The sequence below is a fragment of the Notolabrus celidotus genome, chromosome 1 (genome assembly GCF_009762535.1).
Source record: "Notolabrus celidotus isolate fNotCel1 chromosome 1, fNotCel1.pri, whole genome shotgun sequence".
Taxonomy (NCBI): Eukaryota; Metazoa; Chordata; class Actinopteri; order Labriformes; family Labridae; genus Notolabrus; species Notolabrus celidotus.
In genome coordinates, this window is record NC_048272.1 from 26,748,316 (window position 1) to 26,773,972 (window position 25,657).

Here is a 25,657-nt window from a genome sequence, read left to right on the forward strand (position 1 = left end):
GCAGAACAGCAAAGCTCAGAGGAGAGAGAGGATGAGAAGAGATAGGCAGAGAGGTAGGAAATGAGGGAAGGAGAGAGAATGGGGAGAGGAAACAGAGCCCTCACTTGGTTTGATTTTGAAAAGCTTTGGGGAAAATTTTCTTTTGTCTCAGATGTAATTAAGGCTTGTCACTGTTCTCCTGCTGAAGTATCTGTGCACCGATTTGAGCTGCAGGATGGGAAGCTGCTGAAAGTTCAGTTTGTGGGAATATAGTTGTATTTGCTTGGGTGCGAATGCAGAGAGTCATTGTATTCCTACTCTAAATGGACCATTGTTGCTGAGACACTGCTCAAGGAAAGAGGGCATTGTGGTGTGACTGTAGGCCTAAAAATATTCCATGTCAGTGGTCCCGAGAGGAGCCCAGTGCTATCCAGGCCTCTCAGTAATGAGAGAGTGGAGCTGCCTGCCACTGGTAGCCCTGCTGTCCCCGAGCTCCCTCCGGCTCAGAGCTCAGCTCTGGTGCTGGCGCTGGAGAGGCAGCAGCTCAGCTCCCACAGATTTATCATAGCTCACAAAGCAGCATGTCTGAAAGCAGAGGCTCTCATTCGCAGAGGAGCAGCCTCCCGGCGGGCTAACCCCTGGGCACACTGACCCGACACATTCACATATCAGAGAGGCAGACAGAAACAGTTTGAGAAAGACTTGCACTTGGATGTGTGTCTGCGAAAGAAAATTGGATTTTGAAAGCATGAGGGCAAAAAAGTAGCACACTCGTACACACAGCTAAGAAATGAAGTTTTAACTGTGCCATCTTCTGTATAATATGCAATGTGGCAGAAAAGGGAGACAAACAGAGGGAGTCTGAGTAAATCTGAACTTGAGAGATACAGAGTGGCTGTTTGGGGAGTTTGGCCATTGTACTCAGTAAATAATTGTTCAGTCCAAAATGAAAAAACAAAAAAAACTCTGTTTCTCAAGGGCTGAACTGTGTGAAAAACAGAGAGAGTTGAACTGGTTAAACCATCTGTGGCAATTATTTCATTGTATTCAACTAAAGTATTTATATTGAGGGTGCCAATATATACTGCATCTTCATGGAAAGGAACCTGAAAACCCCCTTTATACAGCTGTCTTCAACTTCAGCTTTTAAAGGAAAACATCCTGAATGTGGGGAAAGAAAAAGAAAAATTCACAATAGATTGAAAGAACAACATACAGACAACTTGTCCTCCTTGTTTGAACATTTTATGGGCCTCCTTTTAACAGTTAGCATAAGAGATGTCAGTTTGAATAGAAGAGAGATCAAAGATATCTAACTTTGAAGGCTGAGCTTGAAAAAGTTCTCTGGGCAACAAAAAAATAGAGACGGATGAATCACACTTTGCTACTTTATATTGTTCCAAGCTATATGTAAGCACGGCTCGATTGTATGAGCCTTTTTATCCAATAACTACTCAGGGATAAGGGGGAGTGGTATTTATATATTTATCTACTTCAACTGTCAGACATTTTACAAAATGCTCTTCTTCAATTTCATGTGACATCCACAGCAAAGGATGGGAGAAATCTAGAAAAACAAAACATTCCCAAATGGTTTCAACTAGTGCAAATATCTTACATGAATTTTTAATATGATGTTATGTTCCTACACTGCAATTCCTAATTAGAACTGCAAAATGACTCCCACAAAAGAGTCTTTATGTTTGTGACTTGACCCACAAGAGCGATTGGATGCTAATTTTCTATTTGCTAGTTATCAGCTGCTATCGCTTTCATTTCTCCCAGATCAACCCTAACTATCTCAGTAGAAGCTCTACATAATCGAGAGGTTTGGACTTTGTCCTGCAGCTCACACTTGTTGAAATATATATGCTTATTCAGTGTTTGAAACAGACCATTTTTTTTACGAGTCCACGCTTTGTCTGTCATTTATAAATAAGAGTCCATTAGTGTCCAGATGTACCCTGGGTGTCCATGATTGTAGGCCATTGGTCTCAAAAAGCAGCATCCTGTAACTGCTTTATGTTTGGCTCCATTTAGCCAAGTGTTCATAGTTTGTGTTGAGTACTTTTTATCCCATTTTTTTGTGATGGATGGCCTGGCAGCAGTCCTTTTCCTTGATATTTTTCCCATCCTACAGTAAGTATGTGTGAGTCATCCATCTCTTCCGTGGGGAGAGTTTCAGGTTTCCTTGTGGCGCGGTGGCTCTCTTGCTATCGTGTGACCTAAAAAAAAAGAATACAACAGATAAGAGGAAAAGAATCAGTGTCACAGAGACATGTAATTACAGGGAGGGACTCTGTCCCCCTTAACAGTTTCCATTTAAAAGAACCAATCAGAGGAGAGAGTAGAGCATTCCAAATAAGACCATTTGCCCTATATTTCTGGCTCCATGTCTTTTTTTCTTTCAATTGCAAATGTTTGTTTTGCAGCCTGGCAGGCTGACTGATTGCGTGGACCAACTGCTAAAGCTGGATTTCACATGTCTCCGAGCTGTAATGGTTTGTTTACAATTGGGCAGTAAGTTGAAGGCGTATAATTGGAGATGTATAGAGCTTGTTTTCCATCAACAAACCTCATCCAACATGCATTTATAAAGAAAAGAAATACTTGCATATTTTTTTAAATTTATGTTTTGTCCCGCATATGCTGTAAATGTTTGACCATAGAGAAAGACTTCTGAAATGGGACATGTGAAAATGTGTATCTATTCTGCGGCATCTATGCTTTTCCTTGTTAAACAGCGTTCCGGTGCCTCGGTCAGGCAATCTTTGCATCTTTCTTCAGCACACCTACGCTGTGTGGGAGTGAAAACAGATGGACATATACAGATCATCATGGTGAATGAGACGCTGAGGTGGTGAAAGGAGGTCATGGGTAGAAAGAGAGATGCAGGATAAAGAAATGAAAGAAACGGAGGGAGAGAGAGAGCAGGGCCGTTCAAGCGGTTGCCAGGGAATCGATGTCTCATTGCAACTTCCTTCGGTGACATCTGCCACCAAGTCTCCAAGTAACTGCTCCCTGGTCCCAAAGCACCTTGGAAATGCACAATTAATGTCCACTGATGCAGTCAGCCATTGGCTCCTCATCACTCCCTCAGCTGATCTGCTAGTCAGACAGGGTAGAAGAAAGGAGAGACGAGAAGAAGCAGAGATGGCAACGTGTAACAGAATGAGGATAATTGCACCTATAGGTCCCAGGGTTGGTGTTAGGCCCAGGGTCATTAATTTCCTCTGCCTGTGACCGAGCCCAGCAGGTCCTCTGTTCCTCAGTCTATCCCACTCACCAATTTAATTATGACTCTTAATTGTAGTGCCTCAGTGGAAGGCCCCCGCTATAATGCATTCTAATGAATGCGACAGATGTTGTGCTGTTATGCCATCTCTCAAGCAATTACTCTTATGGCGCCTGCGCCCCTTTCCTCACTACTGTTCCACTGTTTTATGTTTCACCTGTAAATAAACTGCACCTGCTCCATCTCTCGACACACACACTGTGGAACGTATATACACAACCCGCTGTTGTCAGTCCCGCAAATTAACTTTCACACCTCAGCAGCTTACAAAGGGCCATGAAGGACCCTCATTTAAATCAATTCATCTCATCTGAATAGAGTCAGTTAACATGTCGTAACACAACGGTTGTTTAGAGTGTGCAGAGGTCTTGAGCTTCTTCCATCAGTCTTTTTGTTTGTTTGCTTTTGTAAATCTTAGCTGAATAAATACAGTTATAGTAAATAAAAAAGTAGTACTCCCTGTGGGGGCCTGATTGTACATTAGCTCTGTATTTCCCAGGGATTGTTATACTTGAAATTAAAGCTTGAATCAAACCACGCTATGATTTGCAGGCATTTTGATGATACAAGCAACTTTGTTCACAGGATTAATTTCAATTTGTTTGGTAAGCATCACAGAGCTCTTTCTTTTTACTGTCAAATAGATTATGAGAAATCACAATAAGAGTCATTCAGCTGAAAGTTTGTTTACCAGACACAAATTGAGCAAAGATTTTCACAGAGGAAAAAAAAAAAATCAATTTCATTGAAGATTCTGTTCGATTCTGGCTCCATCAAATGTGAGTGAAGCTGGAAGATGCTTAGAAATACTTATTCGTTCTGAACACTGTGTGTTTCTCAGGGGACTTTAAGGTTACATGCTTTGTTGTTGCTTACAAATTAAAAGCTATCAAACACACTACATTAAATTGGATTTGGCAAGAAAACACGTAGGTGAAGCTGTGTGACCTCAGATAAAAGCACAGGTGAGAAATGAAAGAAAACAACACAGGGATGCATCTCACCTTGGTGGTTTTGACTTTGTTGCCAGTGCTGCAGGACCAGCCAGTCAGATCAGGTAGGACCTTACATTCTTCTCCATCCATACACGGATGCATCTGGCACCACCACTTCTGGGCTACAATTGAAGCTGGAGCAGCATGGAGGAAAAACAAAGACAGCAGGTAAGTAAATAATGGTAAATAAAGATGAAGAGTGTTGTAGTGATAACAAAGGATTGTAAGAGGCAAAAAACACAGCACTTGAAATAATCTTGAACACACCATAAGCAACACAATAACTCAGAGGTTCTGTACAGTTATAATCTACACTATACCCAGAGCCAGAATTAACTTCTTTATTCAAATGGCAGCTCCCCTTGTGTAAACGTCTTTGGCGCTGTCCATGGTGCTGATCCTACTGCAGGAGGCGTACAATGAACACCATGAGCTAAGGTTATGTTGTACACTGTTCCAGTATCTTTGATGTCATTTTTCCATCTGTAACATGATTACTGTGATTTTCATGATTTTATGTATATGGCAGTTACCTTTTAATTTTAATCAGATTAATGTAATCCCCTCAACATGGGGAATCTTAAAGCCTGTGCAGAGCAGGAAGATCTGACACCCGCAAGGGAAAAATTATTAATAAAAAAATGTGACTACAAAGATTTCCTACTGAGGCAGCAATGACTAATGCGACTCTTTCAAGTGTACAACTAGTGAGATGTGACTATTCTTCAATGCTGCTGAGGTTCTCACACAACAGAGGTTTCTGTTTAGTAAACTGTAATTTTACTGATCTCTCCAGTGTTATTATTTTTGCAGATGTGTAAGTACCTTCCTGTAATTTAAGCAAAATAAGTGTACATTGCTTTGTGTCCCAATCATTTCTGATATAATGAGGGAAAAAAATTACATTTATACAATCAGTTAATGAGTATTACTCCTGTTACATAACAAAGAGAGCAAGAACAGGATTATGATAAAGCAATGCTATCTATTGAAGCAGACATACGCTTGTGTGTCTGAGACAAGACACTTGTGTTTTTGATCTATTGTATAATTTTTGCGGCCACAACAGAGTATTAGGACCTCTAATATCTTCCTCCCCTCATAAAAATATGAGGGTAGGAAGATTTTATTTCATTATACACTTTGAGAATTAAGTTAAAAAAGCAAAGTTGAAATAAAATGTTGTGAATAAAGTTGATGATTGTCAAGAGGTGATGTCACACTGCTGCATAAAACTGTTTCCAGGTTTGAGCCACTATCCTGTTTTTCATGCGCCGAAGTGCTGTGTTCATCTTGTTTTCAACAGATCAGAGTCTAAAAAAGACCTTCTGTTATTTATTTCTCCATGTGATGGGAAAGAGAAGAAGAGATGACTGAAGTTGGTTTCCGCAGTTACATTCTGAAACGACAGAGGAATCCTTTATAAAGCTATAAATGCTCCCTTAAGTGAGCATGACGCTACCAGTTAACCAGTAAAAAACGTAGATGCCGATGCATCATTCACTGATATAAGTGTTTTTGAAGATGTAAACAATAATAATAGGTTAGACATTTAAATATAATAGTACAAATAGCGACAGTAAGAAGCACTATCGTCAGATAAATGATTACAGATCTCACACAATCTGTGCCCAGTTCTTCTCCTCTGCTGATGTGACTCACTGCATGCAGGTACCCTCAGTGGAGGATGGGCTGTTAGATCTCAGCCAGCTGCTCCGATTATACAAATGTGCTGAATTTTAAGATCAGTGGAAAATGAAGCCAAAAGGGGAGACTTTTACAGCAACTTTTGCTTAACTTGTTTGCAAATGACTAGTGTAGCCCACATGGTATTAGCCGAGCTAGTTCTTTGTGTTAGTCTAAACTTTAACAGTGTTTGATGACAAACTGCACAGATGAGCAGATGACATGTTGCATTTCTACATGCTCACCATGTGCTTTGATAATGGATTGGCTTTTATTTACAAGTAAATCAAAATGAACAGCAGGGGAGAGTAAACATTCACTGACGAGTTTAGGAGCCCTTTAACCTGCAAACAGTTTCATGCGAAAGTGTGACGTCACCACTAAGCAACCGTTTATTTTACCCTTAAATTTCCACTTTATTCTTGACATTTTGACTTATATTTTTGAAGTGCATGATGAAAAAAAAAATCCTCCTCTTGATATTTTTGTCTCATCCCAGCCCCTAATACTCTTCTTTACTTCTGCATACATAACATAAAGTGAAAAGCATAATTCAAGTGGCTCCTTTTTTTAAAAAAAAGAAATTGCAACTAAATTATCTTCTTTGTATCTGTCTGTGTGCAAGAAAATGGGTAAAACACAACTTCAGAACTTGGCCGGTTCCACATCTAATCCAGTGTTAAAACCCAAAGTTTTCTCATGTCTCAACAGCTGACACTCAAATCTTCTAGATGATCTGACCCACTGTCTAGACAGCCGACAGCCCGACAGCTGAGAATAACTCAATTCTCTCTCTCCTAACTCATCATCCATCCACCCCTCTGTCTCAAGTGTGGGCGCGGGGAGGGATAAAAGAGTGCACCCATTTCTCCAACTTCATTAAACTGCTGGATTGATGGTGTTTTGAAAGAATTTTTTATCTCTAGTGACTATTGTTTCCAACAAAGGGAGGAGATGAGGTGGTGTTGGCAGGGGGAAAAAGGCTTTCTACGGAATAATGAGAAAGAACATGGAAAAATCCTCTCAAGCATCGTGTAAGAAGTACGAGGGAGGGAATATGGCTAAATAATAGGTGTTCACAGAAAAACATCTTTGAAGTGGGGAAATGAGTGGTGTTAGGAACTGAGAGAGGCAGAAAGAGAGATGGGTACGGAAGAGAGAGGCTCTTTGAGGATGACTGCTACCAGGTCTTACAGAGGAGAGAACAGAGAGAAGGTGAGTAACGAGACTGAGGTAGAGTGGAAAATAGGCAGTACAAATCCAATGACGGAGGCAGGAAGACATGCAGAGAAAAGAGGAAAGCCAACACGAAGATGCCAAGTCACCACAAAAACAACAGCAATCACTGGGCGTCCTGCTTAACACACTGTTATGATGCATGGGCTCAGTGGCAGCAAGTGGTTCTAAAAACCAATGGCTGTGTAATGCTCGTTAATGTGGCCATTATGATGTCGACGACAGTGCTTTACACTGAGAGGGTGTTATTCAGAGCTAATGGGCATGGCCTATGAATGCTATTATGGAGTTAGCGTTCACTGCAGCTTATCTCATGCTGTATTTGGGGGGCGGGTCAGGAGTGACACATAAGCACCTGCCTGTCTAGTCAGACATTAACCAGAGCCGGTGAGAGACCTGTGATATCATGCATAGTTCAGATGTCAGACAGCACTTACAGACAGACAGGTCTCCACAGCTCAATGATAAAGAGATTACAGAGGTACTAAGTGTTTCTGTAGTAGTTAATTCTGAGATCATCACCTCTGGGAATACATTTTTTTCTACACACTACTTACAGTAAATGCAGAGGTGGGCGGTGGGTCTTAGATGGATTCACTCTACTCCTGTAATGTCACTAAGATCAGCTGTTGTTCAGATAGTACAAATAATAATAGCTGATCTTAAAGCCATCAGTAACAAAAGTCTTATTTGCTTAACATTTCTAAAGTAAGAACAGTTGATATTATATTGAACTTAAGAGTATAACTCAACATTTTGTGTGCTTATGTTTGCTTCCCTGTTGAAAGTAACATGACAAGATTGTTACCATTCTGTAAAGTTAATATAGAGCTACCACCAAAAGCTAATTAGCTTAGCTTCGCACAATGGTTATTTGTTTCTACACATATCTACACATATCTGGATAAATAATAGGGGACGCCGAGTATGGTCGTAATGTGGGGAGAGTTGCAACACCACCATTCCCACCAACAAAAGAGTCCTCAGAATCATATGGTCATTTCAGTGTGTAACCCCCCCCCCCCCCCGATTTCCCATGGTGTCATGCAAGGCAGGAACAGGTCAATCTAGTTTCTACAGGGAAATTATTGTTGAGTACTTATACTAGTGCAGATAAAGTCATGCTACTTTTGAACCACTATGCTAATACAGTTGGCAAACACTGGTTGACAGGGGTGGGGTTTGACATCAACTCATGAGGTCTACAATATTCCTGCCGAGGTTTGAATTTGTTTCATTTGTAGAAAGAAAATGTGGGTACTTTGTATAAAATTACAGAGTTACAGGTGCTGAAGCAAATCGTGTTCCAGCAATCTCCCCTTCATGGTATCTGGGCCAAGACGTCCTTTTCCAGGTGCTTGTCATTGTTAACTGCCAACTTTAAAACATCTCCATCTGGACTGTTCTGCTGTATTTTACGGCCCAAAGCTCACGTTACATGGTGTTGAATTAGTTTTATTGCCCAGCTGTGTTAAATACTTGATTCTGATTAGTCAAGACCCCATACAAGGGTGATTCCCCTGCAGCTACAGACAAGCTGATCACACACGTCATATAAAATCAATCTGCAGGGAGAAGTCACTTTCACATTTTCCTGTTGACACTGTGGCAAATACATTAGTTTTCATCTCACGCTGGTCTTAAGAGACAAGACATCATGACAGTTGAGAGCAATCCATAGAGCTACCTGGCCCCAACTATCTCTGATGTGGAGCAAGGTCCTGTTCTGCCATCCAGGTAACAGCAGCTGGTGAGACTATCTCTGAGATGCTGATGCTGAAAAAAAAGTAGCTAACACCCTTAGCAGTAGTGATAATAGCGACAATGTTAAAAGCTGTGACATTTGCCTCATTTATATTTAAAAGAGTGTCAACTTCAAATCCTGCAAAAGGAGGAGAGCTGAACAAGGAGATAAATGTCAACATAAATATTCCTACGAAAGTCTTGTCTGGCATTATTTTCGATGGAAATGTTCAGTTTAATAGGCATTAAAACAATTAAGCAGGTGAGTTTTGTTACTTGACCGTGAATCAAAATGTTAATTTATTGTTAATTCGTCCTGCAAGAGGGCTGATAAGAATCAATTGTTATGGAGCCATTATCGACTGTGAAATTGTAGGAACTATATTTCTTAGTTGTTTAAATAAATCATTTTTTAAATCAACTAAATCAACTTTAAATCAGAATTTTATGTCAACTTGTAATATCCTCAGTAGGTAGCCAGGTAGTAAGTGGAATAATGTATAGTGAGCAGTCGGTTATGCAAATCAGTCTTTCCGGTGGTGAGACAACACCACTCCCTTGTGTTTTCTGCCCTGCTCACCCTGTCAGGATTTTAATTCAGCGAAACACCCGCTCACTATACATTATCTGTTAAACAATGCACTGAGAGTAAATTGACGAAGTGTTTAAAAAGTTTAACAAATACAAATGTTGAATTGCACTCAACACATACCACATTGCCATACCACAAACTTTTACACTTAGTTTTTGTGGGATATGAGCTACCTAGGTATGCTAAGCAGTAATCTTTAATGTAGCTGTGGGTGAAATTAATTCATATTTCAGCCTGAGTCAGACAACCCATTACCCAGAGTTCCCAGTCTTTACATCACACATAGCTAATCATATGCTTCACATTTATTGTACAGTCATATTAGTGGTAGCAGACTTCTTATCAAACAGCAAGAGAGACATCAAATAAGCAGAATTCATAAAATGTTGAACCATTAGGTTGTGACTTGAAAGCTTGATCTCACCAACACTTTCCCATGACCTTAATACAAACATTTGTCATTATTCACAATGACACGGGTAAATCCATGAAGAGCATAAAAGACCAGCTCACAAGCTTTCAGAATGATTCATTTAATATCACACTTTGTGGCTGTCTCTCTATTCATTCACCTGCTTTTAAAAATATCACTTTGAAGTAGATAAAAAAAAGAATTACTAAAACATTCTTAAAATAGAACAGGATGAATATAATATAGGAAACGTGAACAACACGGGGAGTACCTCTGTGCGTAACTACTCTAATTACATCAGCCTTATTAAGAGTCTACATATTCAGAAGGTGAATATGCTAATTAAAGAGGTTTACAGCTCAGGCATACATTTCATCACAGTTATTCTCAGCTCATTACGATAGAATCTGCGCTCAAAATGGCTCCCTTTTAAGTTCTCTCAAACTTTCAGCGCAGGCACAGCTGAGGGCGAACGTCTAGACAGAGCTTTACTTTAGGTGCAGGTGATTAAGCAACACAAGGGACTGGGGGCAATGTTATTCCCCAGGTTGTCGCCTACTCTCTGGGGTTCTCTAAATAAGATCTGCGGAGGTTTCACGCTACAAGGCTGCCTACAGCTCTGTCTCTCCTCCTACTGATCACTGCACGTCAATCTAAGACAGGCATTATAAATGTCACTCATTGTTAGGAAAGTTGTGGATCCAGCTTTTTATTTTTGTTTGTGTATGTGAGCGAGTGCCTCAGCTTATATGAGCCTGCACAGCTGTTATTTATTTCCTCCTGCAATACTGTGTGCATTGTCATTGTAATGTTTGTGACATCAAGTGGACAAAACTGAAACTGCAGGTGTTGTTCTCTGACTTTACGTGGTCACACAGGATGTTTGCTGCTAAAAAAATCTGCTGCAAAATACAATCCTGTAAGTTGTAGCATTATCACAGGTCTGCGTGTGTAATTGATGTATGTTTAACACATATGAAGGCTCAAACTCCACAAGTATTTGAGTAACACTTGGCAAACAAGATTCCCATACTTTTGCAGAATCTTGATCCCTCTTCATGTGAGGGAAAAAAAACTTACTTTCACGACTCAACAAACCCAACAATGGAGTTCCCACCTGAGCGCCCACTCTCTTCTGGTATATGTCACATGACATGTTATCTGTAAATACACATGATTTGTTTCAAGGATACTCCAAGTGAGAATGTGTGGCATCAGATCAACCAACTTCCTCTGCTATCCAACAATGGAAACAGAGGTTTCATTTCTCATACTGAAATTCAATACGTCACAAATATTCAAGCAGTCATCCATCACCTCTAACTCTTTCATCCCAAGTCATTTAGGCCATGTAAAAGAATAACAGATTATCTTTTGATATAATAAACCCAATCTCTGCATCTCAAATTGTATCATTGAAATGTAGCCTGTTTGATGTACAGCAGGGCATGCTAATACAGTCTGGGCACTCAGGCGTACGACTGCGAGAGTATTACCCATTAATACTTCACAAAGGCACTCACTCTATGGAGCAGCACAAAGTGCAAGGGGGAATTACTTTAACTTGCACTTGTGTGTATGCACATTTAGATGCGTGTAGGGCCTGTTGTTGTGCTCATATGGAGACCTTTGTGTTCCTTTGTGTGTAGATGTATGCAATCCCCACTGTGCAGTGAGTGTCAGGCATGAAAGCGAAATCACAGGCCATCCTGTGGTCTTGCTCCCAGGTCATTAATATTTAAAGGGAATATGATGCACCTTCACATATACACAGACACAGACACAGACACAGACACACACACACACACACACACACACACACACACACACACACACACACACACACACACACACACGCAATCATAAGCACACAAGGAAGAAGTTGAGGATGGACCAAGACCAACCCTAAGGCGTTGTAACTGTTCCTCTCAGTGATCCTGCAGAGCAAAGCCAGTTGGACAGAGGCATCTATCTCTTTCTACAGTAATTTACTCACACTGTGTATCTGTTGGCACGGCTCACACGGTCATGCCAGCACACCCAGGTGTGTATGACAAACTAAAAAAAGATTATACACAGTGAAAGGTTACACACATAAAGAGAAACAGGCTGATAAAAGGACAGAAGCGTGACATTATGGGGAGTCTGTTACAATAAAAAGGAGGTAGATGTGTTCAGAAACACTTGACTCAATTCTCTGCCCAGTAATGGACCACAACTTTATCTGTCACAGAGTTCTGCAAGTCACACACCAGACCAAATCCACAGTTTGTTTATCAGGTTTTTACACCCTGGGGCGGCTGTGGCTCAGTGGGTACAGTCGGTCATCTATCAATCAAAAAGTTGGCGGTTCAATCCCAGTCACATGCCTAATAGTCCCTGAGCAAGACACTGAACCCTAAATTGCCCACTCTGTTGTTCAGCAGTGTGTGATTGTGTACGATTGAAATTAGCTAATACTGATGGTCCCTCACTAAATAGCAGCCTCTACCATCAGTCAGTGAATGGGTATGAATGGGTGAACGTGACAAGTAGTGTGTAAAAGCGCTTTGAGTAGTCAGACAGACTAGAAATGCGCTATATAAGTATAAGTCCATTCTCCATTCTCCATTCACCCTGTCTTTCTCCAACACGCACCTGAACGGCTGCTGTTGGCAGATCCAAAGTCTGTTTTTTCTGGTAAACTCACTAAACTTGTTGGCTGGTTACTTTAAGTCCAGCACTATAAGGGCACTTTAATACAATGTGTAATACCTGTATAATACAACATAAAAGAGACATATCTTGTACATTTTACTCCAAATTGCTTTTTCAAGTGGCTGAAGTACCTTTTCATATTAACATTGTTAAAAAATGGCTGAAAAACCCAATGCATTCAAAGGACATGTAATGCCCTCAAAATGATGCAGCATCAATAATTGGACAATCGTAATACAAGCATTTACATTTAATACTCTATGATGTATTGATTCTTACATATTATCCACATAAAATATAAACCAAACTATGTAACCAGCCATGTCAAACATAGTTTAAGTTGTATTGATAATGACATTTACATAAGTAACAATCTCCACTTTCACTCACACATAGATTAGGGACAAAAATTGAGTTTCATTATTAATGGAAAAATGAAGGATACTAATATTATGATGAATGGAGTTCAGTTGAAAAGTCAGTCTCACAGTAATGTGTCCCAGCATAGAGCAGCCAGTAATGGGCCTGCTGCCATTTACTCCTCTTTCAGTCTGCATCAATAATGCAACTCCATTTACTCTATGGCTGCTCTACAAAGGCAGCTACTGAGAGGAGTTTGTCTCTTTCCATCAGTGCTCAAGCCTAAAAGGTGAGAGAAGCATATGTGTGCGTTACTGTGTGAGTGTTAGTGTGTGTGATTGCTGAGTACAGTGTTGGGTGAGGTGAGATATTTTGTAACTGTGAATCAGAGGTCAAGCATGACTCATGAGGTAAGTGCTGCTGAGCACTGGATTCGGAAGTGAGAGGTGTGAGAGTTGGAGGAGAGATCTGCAAAGGAAATTAGAAAACCTCATGACTGGTGTGATGGGGGAACTAAGCTGAGTGTGCATGTGTGTGTGGGTTTATGAGATAGAAAAAGTGATTAGGAACAACAAAAGAGTGGATCGTTGTCTGACTTTGAGTAAAAATCTGTCAGTCTCTTATCTCTGCATCAGTGTAATTCCTTATGATTAGCACACTATTCCTGGAGTTGAGGCAAACAAAAGAAAAACATCTTTTAGAATAAACCTCTTCTAAAAGGTTAGCAAAGTTTCACATGATCCTTTATTTATCCCTACTTCCATTACAAAGCCAATCATCTCTGCTATGGTTGCCTGATTTTATCATTATAAAGCAATTGTTCCCTCCCAGGAACTCATCAAGAGGTTAAACAACAACTCTACTTTTTTATTGGGTGAAAATAGTGCTGAGATGAACTCCCAGGTATGTTTGTGACGGAGCCATTTGAATGGGAAAAGCACCGTCTACTGGCCACATTCAGCAACAGCAGCTGGACGGAGGGGGGGGGGGTGAGCTGGATGGATGGTTGTGATAAAATATGGAAGGTTTAAGATCATGCCTGAATCACAGAGTCAAAAGCAATGAAGTGAAAACTCATTAGACTTTCTTGTTTCATTTAAAAAAGGATAACATGACTTATTTATAAAGCTAAGATGTAAGTGAAAATATAAGAGAGCAAATCAGGGCTCAAATAAAGAACAAGGATCATTTTAGTTAATTAAAACAAATGTTGCATTAAGGGTTCTGGGAACTTTTTAACAGTACAGACATATTTATTATCTTATATAATCTGATTTCTACTTTGTGACTTCTTTTAGGTTAAAAGGATATGGTTATAAATATGATTTCGAATGAGTCAGATGTCTGCCAAAAAAAATGCTGATAACTCATACACTCAGCACAATCGATTTGCAGTCCTCACTATCTGCTTTTGGTACTTTTTTTATGTTCAGCAGTTTTTCCCAAATCCCAAATAAGCCTTTTTGGATATCTGTTATTAAAGTTGTTTGTTAGAACTCTAACTCAAGAATAAGAAGTTGAAGATTTACATGTTTGACGTCTAAAAGGATAACAGGACATTAACGTTTTTTGTGTGTGAATGTTTGACCTACAACGTGATTATCTCCATATGCTGTATGTACATGCATCGGCCATGTAAAACAAACAATGGAATGAATACGTTTGAAGCCGTCCATCTGTGTGTGTGCTATTCTACATTTTTTTGAAAAAGAAGAAATAAGGAGTGAGAGATGAGATGGTTTCTCTTAGTTTTTTCCTCCTTGTTTTATTTGATTTTCTGCATCAGGGTGATGGTAGAACTTGTTGAAACTAAAATGAAACAAAAATCAAAAACAACAAATCTGCAATCTGAGAAAATATAACTCAATACTCTATTCTCTATGTCTCATTCAAGTCTGTGTGAGTGAATACAGTCACCCACCACTTCCATTTACTGACCTTAACAGTTTGACTAACCTTTGTGCTCTAGAGGGGATTCACTCTCTCTGCTCACGTATGAGAACACTATGTATTTTGCTCTGGTCGGGGGCTAATACAGCGTGATTGGATCGACTTGGCTGACACTGTTTGTGTGTTTGTGATCTCAGCAGAGCGTCAGTGGATGATAGGGGTCAGCGACACGGCTTGTTTCTCGCTGGGCAGGAGCTTGCAGAGCAGACAAGCGGCTGGAATGAAAGTCTATGAAAACGACCCGCAGCTTTCATCCGTCTATCATCAATACACTCCCACACAGCACGCATTTACAGGCACAACACACTAAGAAGTACATGCTGTGTATGAGTGCAAATTGCTCTACATTTCGGATGATTCAATCTCACCTTTTCCCCCAAAAAACTTCACTTTTTGAAATGCTTGGCTTGTAACTGATGGGCTGGGTTAAAAACACTTCATTTTACTTCATTTGGATGGTGATTAGTTTTAGCAGGGTGGTAACTTATCCTCATGGGGTACCTGTTTTGAACTCTAAAAGAGAAATTCAGAAGATACTTTCTTCATCACCATCTGTCTTATACTCTAGTGGTGTCTTGACATTAAATTGAAAGCTGCCCAAAATAAAACCAGGCCTTGAAAACTGCAGGTTAAATATCCAATTAGAGGCAGAGGCAGTCTTGGCCAGCAGCTGTTGTATGTTTGCTTCCTCTATCATATAGCGAGTAGGGAATACGAAGGCAAGCAGAGACACTGGGGACTGGGCTTCTATTGCTAGCACTATTAGCTTTAACCTTTCATGTCTGGTGAACATCCTGGAAATGAGCAACAAATTTTAGAACTAAACTAAACTGATATTCAGTTTTATTCTATCATTAACTTTTATGTGTGGATGTGTTTTGGTATAAATAAAAAGGAGACCAAAAGGGACATTTTTATTGTCTCAAGTTCTAAAAGCTGAGGCGATAGTTCAATATTTCATTCTTTTAATGTGTTCACCCTCTCCCTGTCTCACACCTTGACCTGTTGTACCTGTTACATTGACAAAAAAGATCTGTGTGATTAGATTGCTTTGCTAAAAAGCATCGAAGGCACCGTGAATTTTTACATTGTATTTCATCTCCTCAACCTCCTTTAAAAGGTTTGGCTCTGTTAGAAGTAGAGACGGAGACTAGTGTCTTCCTTTTTGCGCTATAAAAAAGAAAATCAATTTTCATACATGATCTAGCCTTGCAGCAATCTTAAATAAAGAGCAACCCATTAATCTTTCCTGCAACTGACTCATTTATCTAGGTTACCAAATGAATCAGGAAAGATTTGTGTTAGGTGATAGGCTGAATGTAACACTCTTAATGATGCAGAAAGATAAAAACAGAATCTGTGACCCTGTCAGATTCAGCACAGTGTGATTCATAACATAAACATGTTGTGCAGTGAAGAGCTGCTGAAGATATGTGGGGAAACTTGTATGACAGAATCCAGAGAAACTGTTGAATATAGTCTTTGTTTTGATAATGTAGTCTTTTGGGACAGAATAATGACCTTGTGTTGGATGTCATATAGCTTTGCCGAAGTGTTGCAGCAGCTTTGTTCAAAAGATACAGTACATAGATTGTAGTTAAGTCACTAAATAAGAAAACTTTTCAGAAAAATATGCATGTTTGAGAAAGAAATAATGCATGTTGACTGCCTCTTCAAATAAATTAAGAGTTTGTTTGCAAAAAAAGTTAACTCACTCTTGCAAAAATTAAAAAAATGTTTCAAAAAAACTATTTTTTCTAATACTAGCTTTCGGTATGAACAATGTAGAGTTCGCCTGTCACTGCAGGTGCATTCAAGGACCGTCGTAAATGTGCAATACAGCCCTTTCATGGCATTTTTCTGTGAATCAAGAGAATCAAGTGGTCACATCAAGAATGTTTTCTTTTGGCTTTTTAGCAGGCCGAATCATTTAACTTACAACATTACACAAGCAAAAGTGTTAAAGGAGTGAAATGTTGACGATTTTAACACTTGGTACAACCCTGATACTGATATCTGATCAACTACATTAATTATTTAATGAGTGAAGATGTTTTGGCAAAAACCAAAGACTAAAACTTTTTGAGTCTCCGCCGACTAAAACTAGACTAAAATGTTTTGAGTTTCCGTCGACTAAAACTAGACTAAGACTATAAGGGGCTGAAAAGACTAAACTGTGACTAAAACTAACTGGCATTTTCGTCTACAGACTAAGACTAAGAATAAATCTATCATAGCCGCTAAAATTAACACTGCAATCAACTGAGATTGGGTGGCTTTGACTAAGTCAAAGTGACTTTACTAATCAGAGATATCTTAAAAATGTAACCTTATTAGGATTCTATATAAAAAAGAAATGTATTTTTTGTAAATGTATAAAAACAGAGTTATCTGTTTTTGCAAATAAACTCTTCAAATTTAGATAATCTGGATTGCGGGTTCCACCAGGATAAATTATGACACGCATTCAAACACACAAGATGATAGAGCTTTTTACCTTCAACACAGGAAGGTCTGGCGTTGGTGGTGCCAGCGACCTGCCCAGGAAAACAGGAACACTTGACGGTTTGAGAGCGCTCCTCAATCTTGTTCTTATTACAGCAGCGATGGATGGCCACCACCTCACACGTCCCCTGCTTCACCTGGTATGAGACTGAGACAGAGAGAGAAAGAAAATGGAGAAGAGAGGAGGTTGTTTCTTTAGAGCTAGAAGTTCTTCGACTCATATTTGGTTTATTGGTGTTTACTTCAAAACAATCGAGTTTAAATTCAAATTACTTTTGCTGCAAAACAAATCAAATATACACCACAACAGCTCCACAGAGGATTAAACAAATCTGCTGAATTATTTACTTTTGTATAAACTCTTCAATTTATTCCACTCTCACAGTCTCTGATTCACAAGTAAACACTCTTTAGCGATACTTTGCTTTTATTCTCAGCCCAGTGCCCTCATTAACTTTGAGACAGAAGCCGCTTTGTTGCTATCATCACGGGCATGGGGGGGGGGGGGGGGGGGCCAGCAAGGTGAGAATTATTGAATAAATAATAGTTTCTTTGGTCTCTTTTAAGATGTTATAAACTTCTTTATGTAAGGAAAGAACAAACCTGTACATTATGTGAAGGAGTAATGCGAGAGAATGTCACACTGATGGTGCTTATTACAGTGATTGTGTGTCTTTGTGTTTGTGTGGGTGATTACATTTACAGTACAGAAACCTGTGCACTCTCTTTCACACATCTCTGTTCTGTACTTGAATGTGTGTGTGTCTGCTTTTCTGTATTTGTGTTTGTGATGGTTATATTCATGAGGATAATTGCTTTTCACCTGTCATCTCCAACACACAAACAACATTTAATTTTCTTTGATGATCTTCACACTTCCCGGGGGACCTAAGTCCGGTTAATTATCACATTGTCTTGACAGTAATAAGACAGAAAGATGTGTTTAACTAACAGCAAATTTCAACCGCGGCTTTATATGTGTGTGCTGTTATTGAAACAATATGCTTTTAATCAGAGTTATTCCAGCTCAAGTAATAGATTTAAATCTCTGCCTTGATTATCCTAATTACTCCTTGGGGAATTGTGTTTTGGTATTCTGACTGGTCCCTCTGAGCTGAAAGATGAATGCTGCTTCACCAACACTGGACAGGTATGTGCAGACTTCTGAGGCATGTGTTGGTGTACGGTCTGTTCATATACAATACAGCAGTATGTGGGTGCTGCAAGGATAGTGTGTGAATAGGCTTATGTAAATGTAATGCAGTGTGTTCTGCATAATGCCTATGCTAATGTTACATTTCACTCGGCACATTAAACCGATGAACCTCTTAGGAAGAGCCATCTAAAGGAAAACCTGCCGAGCACAAATGTTGGGTAAAATGTTTAGTATATCTAATCTTTGCTTATAGCTTCTGAACAGATTCCAGCTGCCTTATCTTTCACTCCCAAAGCTTGTCGTGCACTCCTGAAAGTCTCTGGCAGCGTTTTGTGAGCGCAGCAAACCCTGCTGGTGACATTACTACCTATAAGCCTCTTTACAGCCCTGGAAAAACCTCAGTTATACTGTACCATAAGCCCAGATTTCATTTATGTACGTGACTTTACCCAGACTCCAAAACTTTTCACGCTTAGCCGAATGAGACTTGCAGGCAGACACAGCAAAGCACACACACAGCTGTACACACGCAAACGCACACACACAGACACTGAGAGAGGGTTCCATTTCTGCAGGCCATGCCCCCTCTCATCCTTTCTGATTTAAAGTTTGTTTGTTCTCTTCTCCAGAGAGCCCCATCAATGATCCCAGGCTCTCTGAGGGCACCCCTCCGCTATCATCCCTCCACTTTCATTTCCCTCACTCCTCTGTCTCAAGCTCTCATGAGGCTGGAGCAGCTGCCGTATTACGCCTGCACACACATACAAACACACGCAAGCATGCACAAGCACATATGACTTATATCTGCTGATAAAAACCTTCTATTCAGTAAAACAGCACAGAACCATCTGTGCAGGCGCAGTTATAACAGAAATAATCAGAAAGAGAGCACCCAGTAACAATGTAAATTAATGAAAGTCTAATTCAGACACAATCAAATTGCCTTTGTTTTAATCAGACCCGCGCCCTCTCTCATTATCATTACTCTGGGCTGAGAATTAATTCTATTGTTAGCGCAGAGCGGCGTCTGGGTAAGACTGGTCAATCTGCTGCCCTCATCTCAGAACGAAGCAGCTTGTTAGTGAGAAGGAAAGAGACAGAGAGGGGAGGGAAAGAGGGAGTTATATAGGAGGAGAGGTGGTGTTACGGGCAGCACATAGAACAAAGAGTGTCTTGCCTCCTTCTGGCATAATGAGGTCAGCAGGTTCACAGGTCTCCACTCTTTATTGCTTACATTAGACCTGGGCTTGGGCTGAATGTATTTTAAATCTGTGAATCTTTAAGGGTTGGAGGGTTTTGTGCAGCGTGAGGTAAACTAACCTGAACTTCAATTATGTTTTTTTTTGTGCACAAAGTCTTGAAGGTTAACTTTTAGTCTTTTCAAGTTTGAAGCATGAGATAATTCCAGGGTGCCTTTGTTTAGTTCCCTATCAGGACCAACGATAATGCACTTCAAAAGACTGGTATGCTCCACTAATTTGTTTAAATATAGCAGAAGTAGGTGGGTTCCATAACATGTGCATACATTCAGTGCAATGTCTAAATTATATGTTAGTAAGTGTGGGCCTTTTTAAAGTACAAATATAGACTTTTGAAGAACTGGCATAGCTATTATTTTCACCCTTGTGCACCAGAGATCTGCAATCATTCGATAGAGGTTAGAGACATACAGAGTTTAGCCAAAATCTATATCATGTGGGAGAGATGAACTCCAAACCACCCACTCTTGTTGCCCACTGACAAAAAGTTAAAAGCAATTGTGTGTCTTGATAGCAAATGCTTCTCCAAGAGTCTCATAATGTTATGTTGAGTATTTCAAATGCTAAATAACATTATTTACATATGGGTGACCATATTTTCAAACCTCCAAATAGGGACACCAATTTTCTTTGCAAACCTTTCTATCTATGGGCTCATGGTACGACTGGACTTTACATCAATGCACCTTTCAACACCATGTGAAAGTGCCTTAGCAGATGAAAAATCATGTCAACCAATCTGTCTTCAGCAACTTATCAGGGCAAAGATGTTGGTCACGACTCCCTCGGCTTTAGTGCGAGCACATGTCAAGCGCCTGTCATAAAATCTTCCAAACAAGGCCTGCCGTACAGTCCACTGAACGAAAGCTTTGGTTGTGCTTCACAAGGTGGCAGGCAGAGGTGCCCTCCTGAGCAGCCCACTCAAGTTGGTTATCACTAACCTCACTGAAGTTGTTCTCAACAGTGCCACTTCCAGCCTGTACTTGCAATTTGTCTTTGGTTGTTTTAATTTGGCATTCCCAACGTGGCAGGCTGAAAATAGACACTGACAATGTCTTCATTTGCAGAATGAAAGCTAGCCTACTTGATATTCCGCAAGTTTGGCCAGCGAAGCAATAGCTACATACCAAGACAGATTGACACATACAGCATACTTACAAATCAGTATTGGACCTTGAGAAACAGTCTTGGCAATGGCACTGATTGACATTTATACAATCAATCATTGTTTTTGTGTTTCATCTGGTTAAAACCGGAACAGGGATTTTTCAAAATCAGGACATATTGATGTTTTACAGCTATTTGTTGGTACTCAGGACTCTGTGCTTGAAAAGGGCACAGTCACAATCAAACCAGGACATACGGTCACCCGTTATTTACATGTTGAGTTTTCAGTGTCTTACAGAACGCACATGGGGCTGAAGCACTTAATGCTAAAACAATATCAGTCAGCAGGCATGCTAGCTTAGTATGAATAATGAGAATGTGGTCCTGTACATACAGTAGATAAGGTACTGCTATGAGCTTGAGCCTTACTTTGCCTAACTTAAGTCACAAACCGGCTAGTTTGCTCAAACTAGCTGGTTTGTGACTTAAGTTACAATGTTACAATGTCATTTAGCAGACGCTTTTATCCAAAGCGATGTGCATACGAGAACAAGATCAACACAAGCAAAGGTCTAGACAAGAGGAAACAAGATCAGTAAGAGTAACAAAGTGCTTCAAGTCCATTTGGATCCAGGTTCTGCCAAGCAGTGTAAAGGCAATGCACAAAAGTAAATGAGGATTTTTAAAATGTATTCATTTTTTAGTAAAATAAGGAACATTTATAATGAAGCAACCAAACAATTTAAGACCTTCCATTATCATCATCAACAATTAACTAGTCATCACCACAATAATTACCAAAGTACCAAGTGCTGGGTCACTCCAGAGCTGAACACAGATTCCCAGAGTAGAGCAGGACAGTGCGAGTCAACTGTAGCTGGTAGACACGATCTGCCACTGGGGACAACAGTGGAGAACAGTCTAGCTAAGTGCATAGTGCTTCCTAAAGAGCTGGGTCTTTAGCTTTAGTTATATTATATTATAATATATTTAGTTGCACAATGGAAATAGAGGGTTAATCTTAAATGCAGCAACGTAACATAACGTCCACATTTATCAGAATAAGGCCATGGCCAATCATTGAAAAACAGTTTTCTCACTTGGATGTCAGTTACAGTTTTGCCTCTTGTGCCTAATTGTCTCTGAGCAAGCTAACGGCTAATAATAACTTCTGTTAACTGTTGTTAATCAACCAACAGCAACAAAAAGGACTGTAATACATGACGGAGCATTGTGATGACGTGATAATTAACCAACAGCTGGTGTACATTAGCAACTGTGACACTGAGTGGTGAAATCGACAGCTATATCTTACATTAATCTAACCATACTCTATGAACACATGAAATAATTTTTTGCTTGTGAAAAACAAAAGTGGGATCAAAGTAATCACACATTTCTTGTGGGTTTTCATCTACTGCAGAGAATGCGTTGCCGTTACAAAACTGCTGATAAACCCCTGTGCTCATCTTCCAATTTATCCCATCTTTCAAAATGATGTGCCATTACAACTGCTATTTTTTAATGCAGGACTTTACACCAATTCATAGACAATTTGGGATGCAACTTATGCCTACATTTGAACTATGTCAGCTGGTGCAACTCCTAAAATGTTAGTAGTGCGCAAACTTACTTAACCCTCCTCTTATGTTTGTTTCTCTGGAACAGCGGTAAAGTTCCTGGATCAATTTGACCCGGGGCATATTCAATTATCCAAAAGTGTCAGAACCCCAAAAAATCCCAATACCCATTTGTTTTAATCTAACTTTTTACTCCATTACTAACCATTTAAATCAATATTTGGTCCATTGGTATTCTTTAGTTCTCACAGATCATGGTTCAAAGAGGATAACTCACTCGTTTGTCCATGTTAAAACTTGTTTTATTAGAAAAGACCTAAATATAAATACGAAAGTTTTACATGACATAGATTTTTTTTTTTTATTTAAAATTTTGATTTTTTTTATTCTTATGAAGTGATATTGATAAATTAACACGACACCTCTTCTGTCACATGCTGCCCAGATTTTTATGCTGCATTTAGCTGGTTTGGAAGGCATATATTACCTAAAATAGACTTTAAAAAGGGTCAATTTGACCCGCAACACAACAGGAGTGTTAAACTAGGCTACATTTGAACTTAAACATAACTGGTGCAACCTAGTGCAGACCATTTTCTGCAGTGAAATGTTGATTAGGAGGACATTTGGACAAAACTGAGCTCTAAGAAGTCAACATTTGTCATTATAAAGGAATCATACAGTTGTTCTAAGTGCTATCAGCTACATTTTTACCCTAGCTAAATTGTGAATATGATTCTGATCTCAGTATGTTGAGATTTATTAAATACAGCTTTGTTTTCTGCTGTAATTTCAAGATATCCCTCCCTATGTATCTTACATAGAGAACATAAGACCTTGAGGAGCACAGGACGTTAGGAGTGACCCTATGCTGATTGTCATCTTTAGCCAGAGTCAGTAATTCTGATTTGAAGGAGCACAAAGTCCTGGACATCAGAGAAGGTCTGGAGTGCAGAGTGAAGTACTGCAGCTAAACTCTGAGCCCTCTCAGCTTTGTCTTTCCCTCCTTCCAGCCCTCAGTTCAGAGAGCTTCTGCCTCTCGCCCCTCATCTGCTTAAGATTCATGTGTGGAGCAGTCAGCCTCCAGCTATAAACACATAATAAGAGTGTATCTAATGTCTCAGTGTTGCCTTTAAACCATTCTGTTATGGCCATCTCAATGTAATAGAGCCCTGCAAACGCTGAGATGAAAAGACTTCTGGAGCATGGCTAAATGCTTCTATTCCCGCGGCAGGCAAAAGGGGAGGTGGGGTTGGAGGTAGGATGGTGGTAGTGGTGGGGGGTGGCAACAGTAGCTGGGCGGCCAACAAACCGAGCTACCTTGAACTGATGGGTTAGTCAGGCGATTGATGTAGTCTGACAGACACGGGTGAGCAGGAGCATTGTGCAATTTATCAAAAAGCTGTGTCTTTCCCCTGTCGATACCTGACAAGCATGTCTGCTGCTGTGAAAGGCCAGATCTCTCACAAAATCTGTCAGAGGACAGCAAAGTCGATGTAGAGGTGACATAATGTAAGTCACCGCAGGAACAGACTGGTAAGTTTCAGGAGAGCATGATTATACTGATCAGCTGTGTGGAACAAGGTAGGTAGACATGGCAAATGTGTTACTGTATCCTTCAATCTACAAATCAACATATTCATATTCATGCTGCTGAATCCCTCTCTTCCTTCATTTGCCCTTCCTCTCCCTCTTCCACTGTCCTCACTTACCCTATCTCCTCCTCACCTTGATCCTACACATCTCATCAGTCTTCCTGACATTATCAGCATTTAACAGGCCCAGAGGCTTCACGATAATTATCCTAACAGGTCGCTGGTACGGCTGAGTACTCCTTTGCAACAAATCTACCCCCAATAAAACCTGCCCTCTCAGACCATGCCCTGCTGTATTCTTAAAGAGACATCTTAAAAGCAGCCTTTGATGAGAACACACAAACTGTTGTATCTAATGCTGAAATATTAATAGGCACAGATGCAAACAGTTGTGTCTTTAAAAAGCTTGTTTAATTCTAAGTGCACAAGTATGAGAGAAGCCTTGGCAGGTCTATTGTCATGCAGACAGAACATTAGACAATGAGGGCACATGAGGTCCTGATACCTCTCCATGAATTCATGCAGAAATGTATCTCTCTGGGAATTGAAGACATCACTTGAATTGGATTAGCAGTTTGTCATGGAAGCCAGGGAATAAAAAAATGTTTTGGTTTGCTACTCATGCTTTAACGAGCGGTGGAAAGTTGCCATACGCACTATTACATTTTCCAGAATGAAGTAAATCACTTCTGCCAGCAAGCCACTGAACTGCTGGCCTCAGATAATCTCATTTCAAGCATTTACAGAAGAAAAGTAGAAGAGCACATGAGATATTCATTGCTTGATATTTAATTGTTGAACACAGAGGAATGTTGCTGGGAGCTATGAGAGCACAATCAATCATTTTAGCTACAAGTAATGCTGATTGAATAAGAAACAGCATTTAAAGTTGAAGCCACTAATTATTTGTGTAGGATTACCTTGACAGCTCCTAGAATGCAATTCCTTGTGTGACCTGCTCATGAATTTCTCTGTGTAATTGTTGTGAAATGCTGTACATGAATAAATAGAAGGAGCATAAACGATCTTAGAGGTGAGCCAAAGTATTTTTCACTGCATGTTTGGCATAGCTGTCATCATTTTATACACAGTCAAGTTCTATTTCTGAGAGGGCCATCTCTGAACATAGCTCTAAGTGCAATGAATAGTTTATTTGGTTCAGTTTGTGCTGCGTACAGATATGTACCTCAAGAGGAAAAAGTTATTTCCCATGCTCATTAAATTATACACAGTTGTACGCAGTGTAAGCAACAGGTTGTTTTGTCCTGGACAAAGGGCTCTTGCATTATTTCTGTAAAAAATTGTTTGTTTTACTTCTTTTAAGTTCTACAAGTGACAGGAAAACCTCACAGCTGTTTACTAGTCAGCAGGCAATAAACAAGTAAGGCATGAAATGTGAGTATGATTGTTTTTCTTGATGAATATGTATGTACTTGCCATCTGCAGGTCAGAAGAAATGCGTCAAAAATGGAAATGAACTAGTTTTCTTACACTTCATACAGCACCTGCA

At 39.8% G+C, this 25,657-nt stretch overlaps 1 protein-coding gene across 3 annotated transcripts in view; it reads right to left on the reverse strand.

Annotated features, from left to right (window-relative positions):
* Window positions 1-998: 998 nt before the first annotated feature.
* Window positions 999-25,657, reverse strand: part of tafa4b (TAFA chemokine like family member 4b) — a 50,065-nt gene continuing 25,406 nt past the window's right edge. For 2 of the 3 annotated variants that reach the window (XM_034673364.1, XM_034673439.1), the window contains 3 exons: window positions 17,443-17,598; window positions 4,279-4,403; window positions 999-2,204 (listed from right to left, as the gene is read on the reverse strand). In XM_034673364.1, the coding sequence (XP_034529255.1) occupies window positions 2,193-2,204; window positions 4,279-4,403; window positions 17,443-17,598 (293 nt within the window). In that variant the 3' untranslated portion in view covers window positions 999-2,192. Of the gene's footprint in view, window positions 3,085-4,278; window positions 4,404-17,442; window positions 17,599-25,657 lie in introns of all 3 variants that reach the window. The other variant, XM_034673521.1, reaches the window with a different exon arrangement.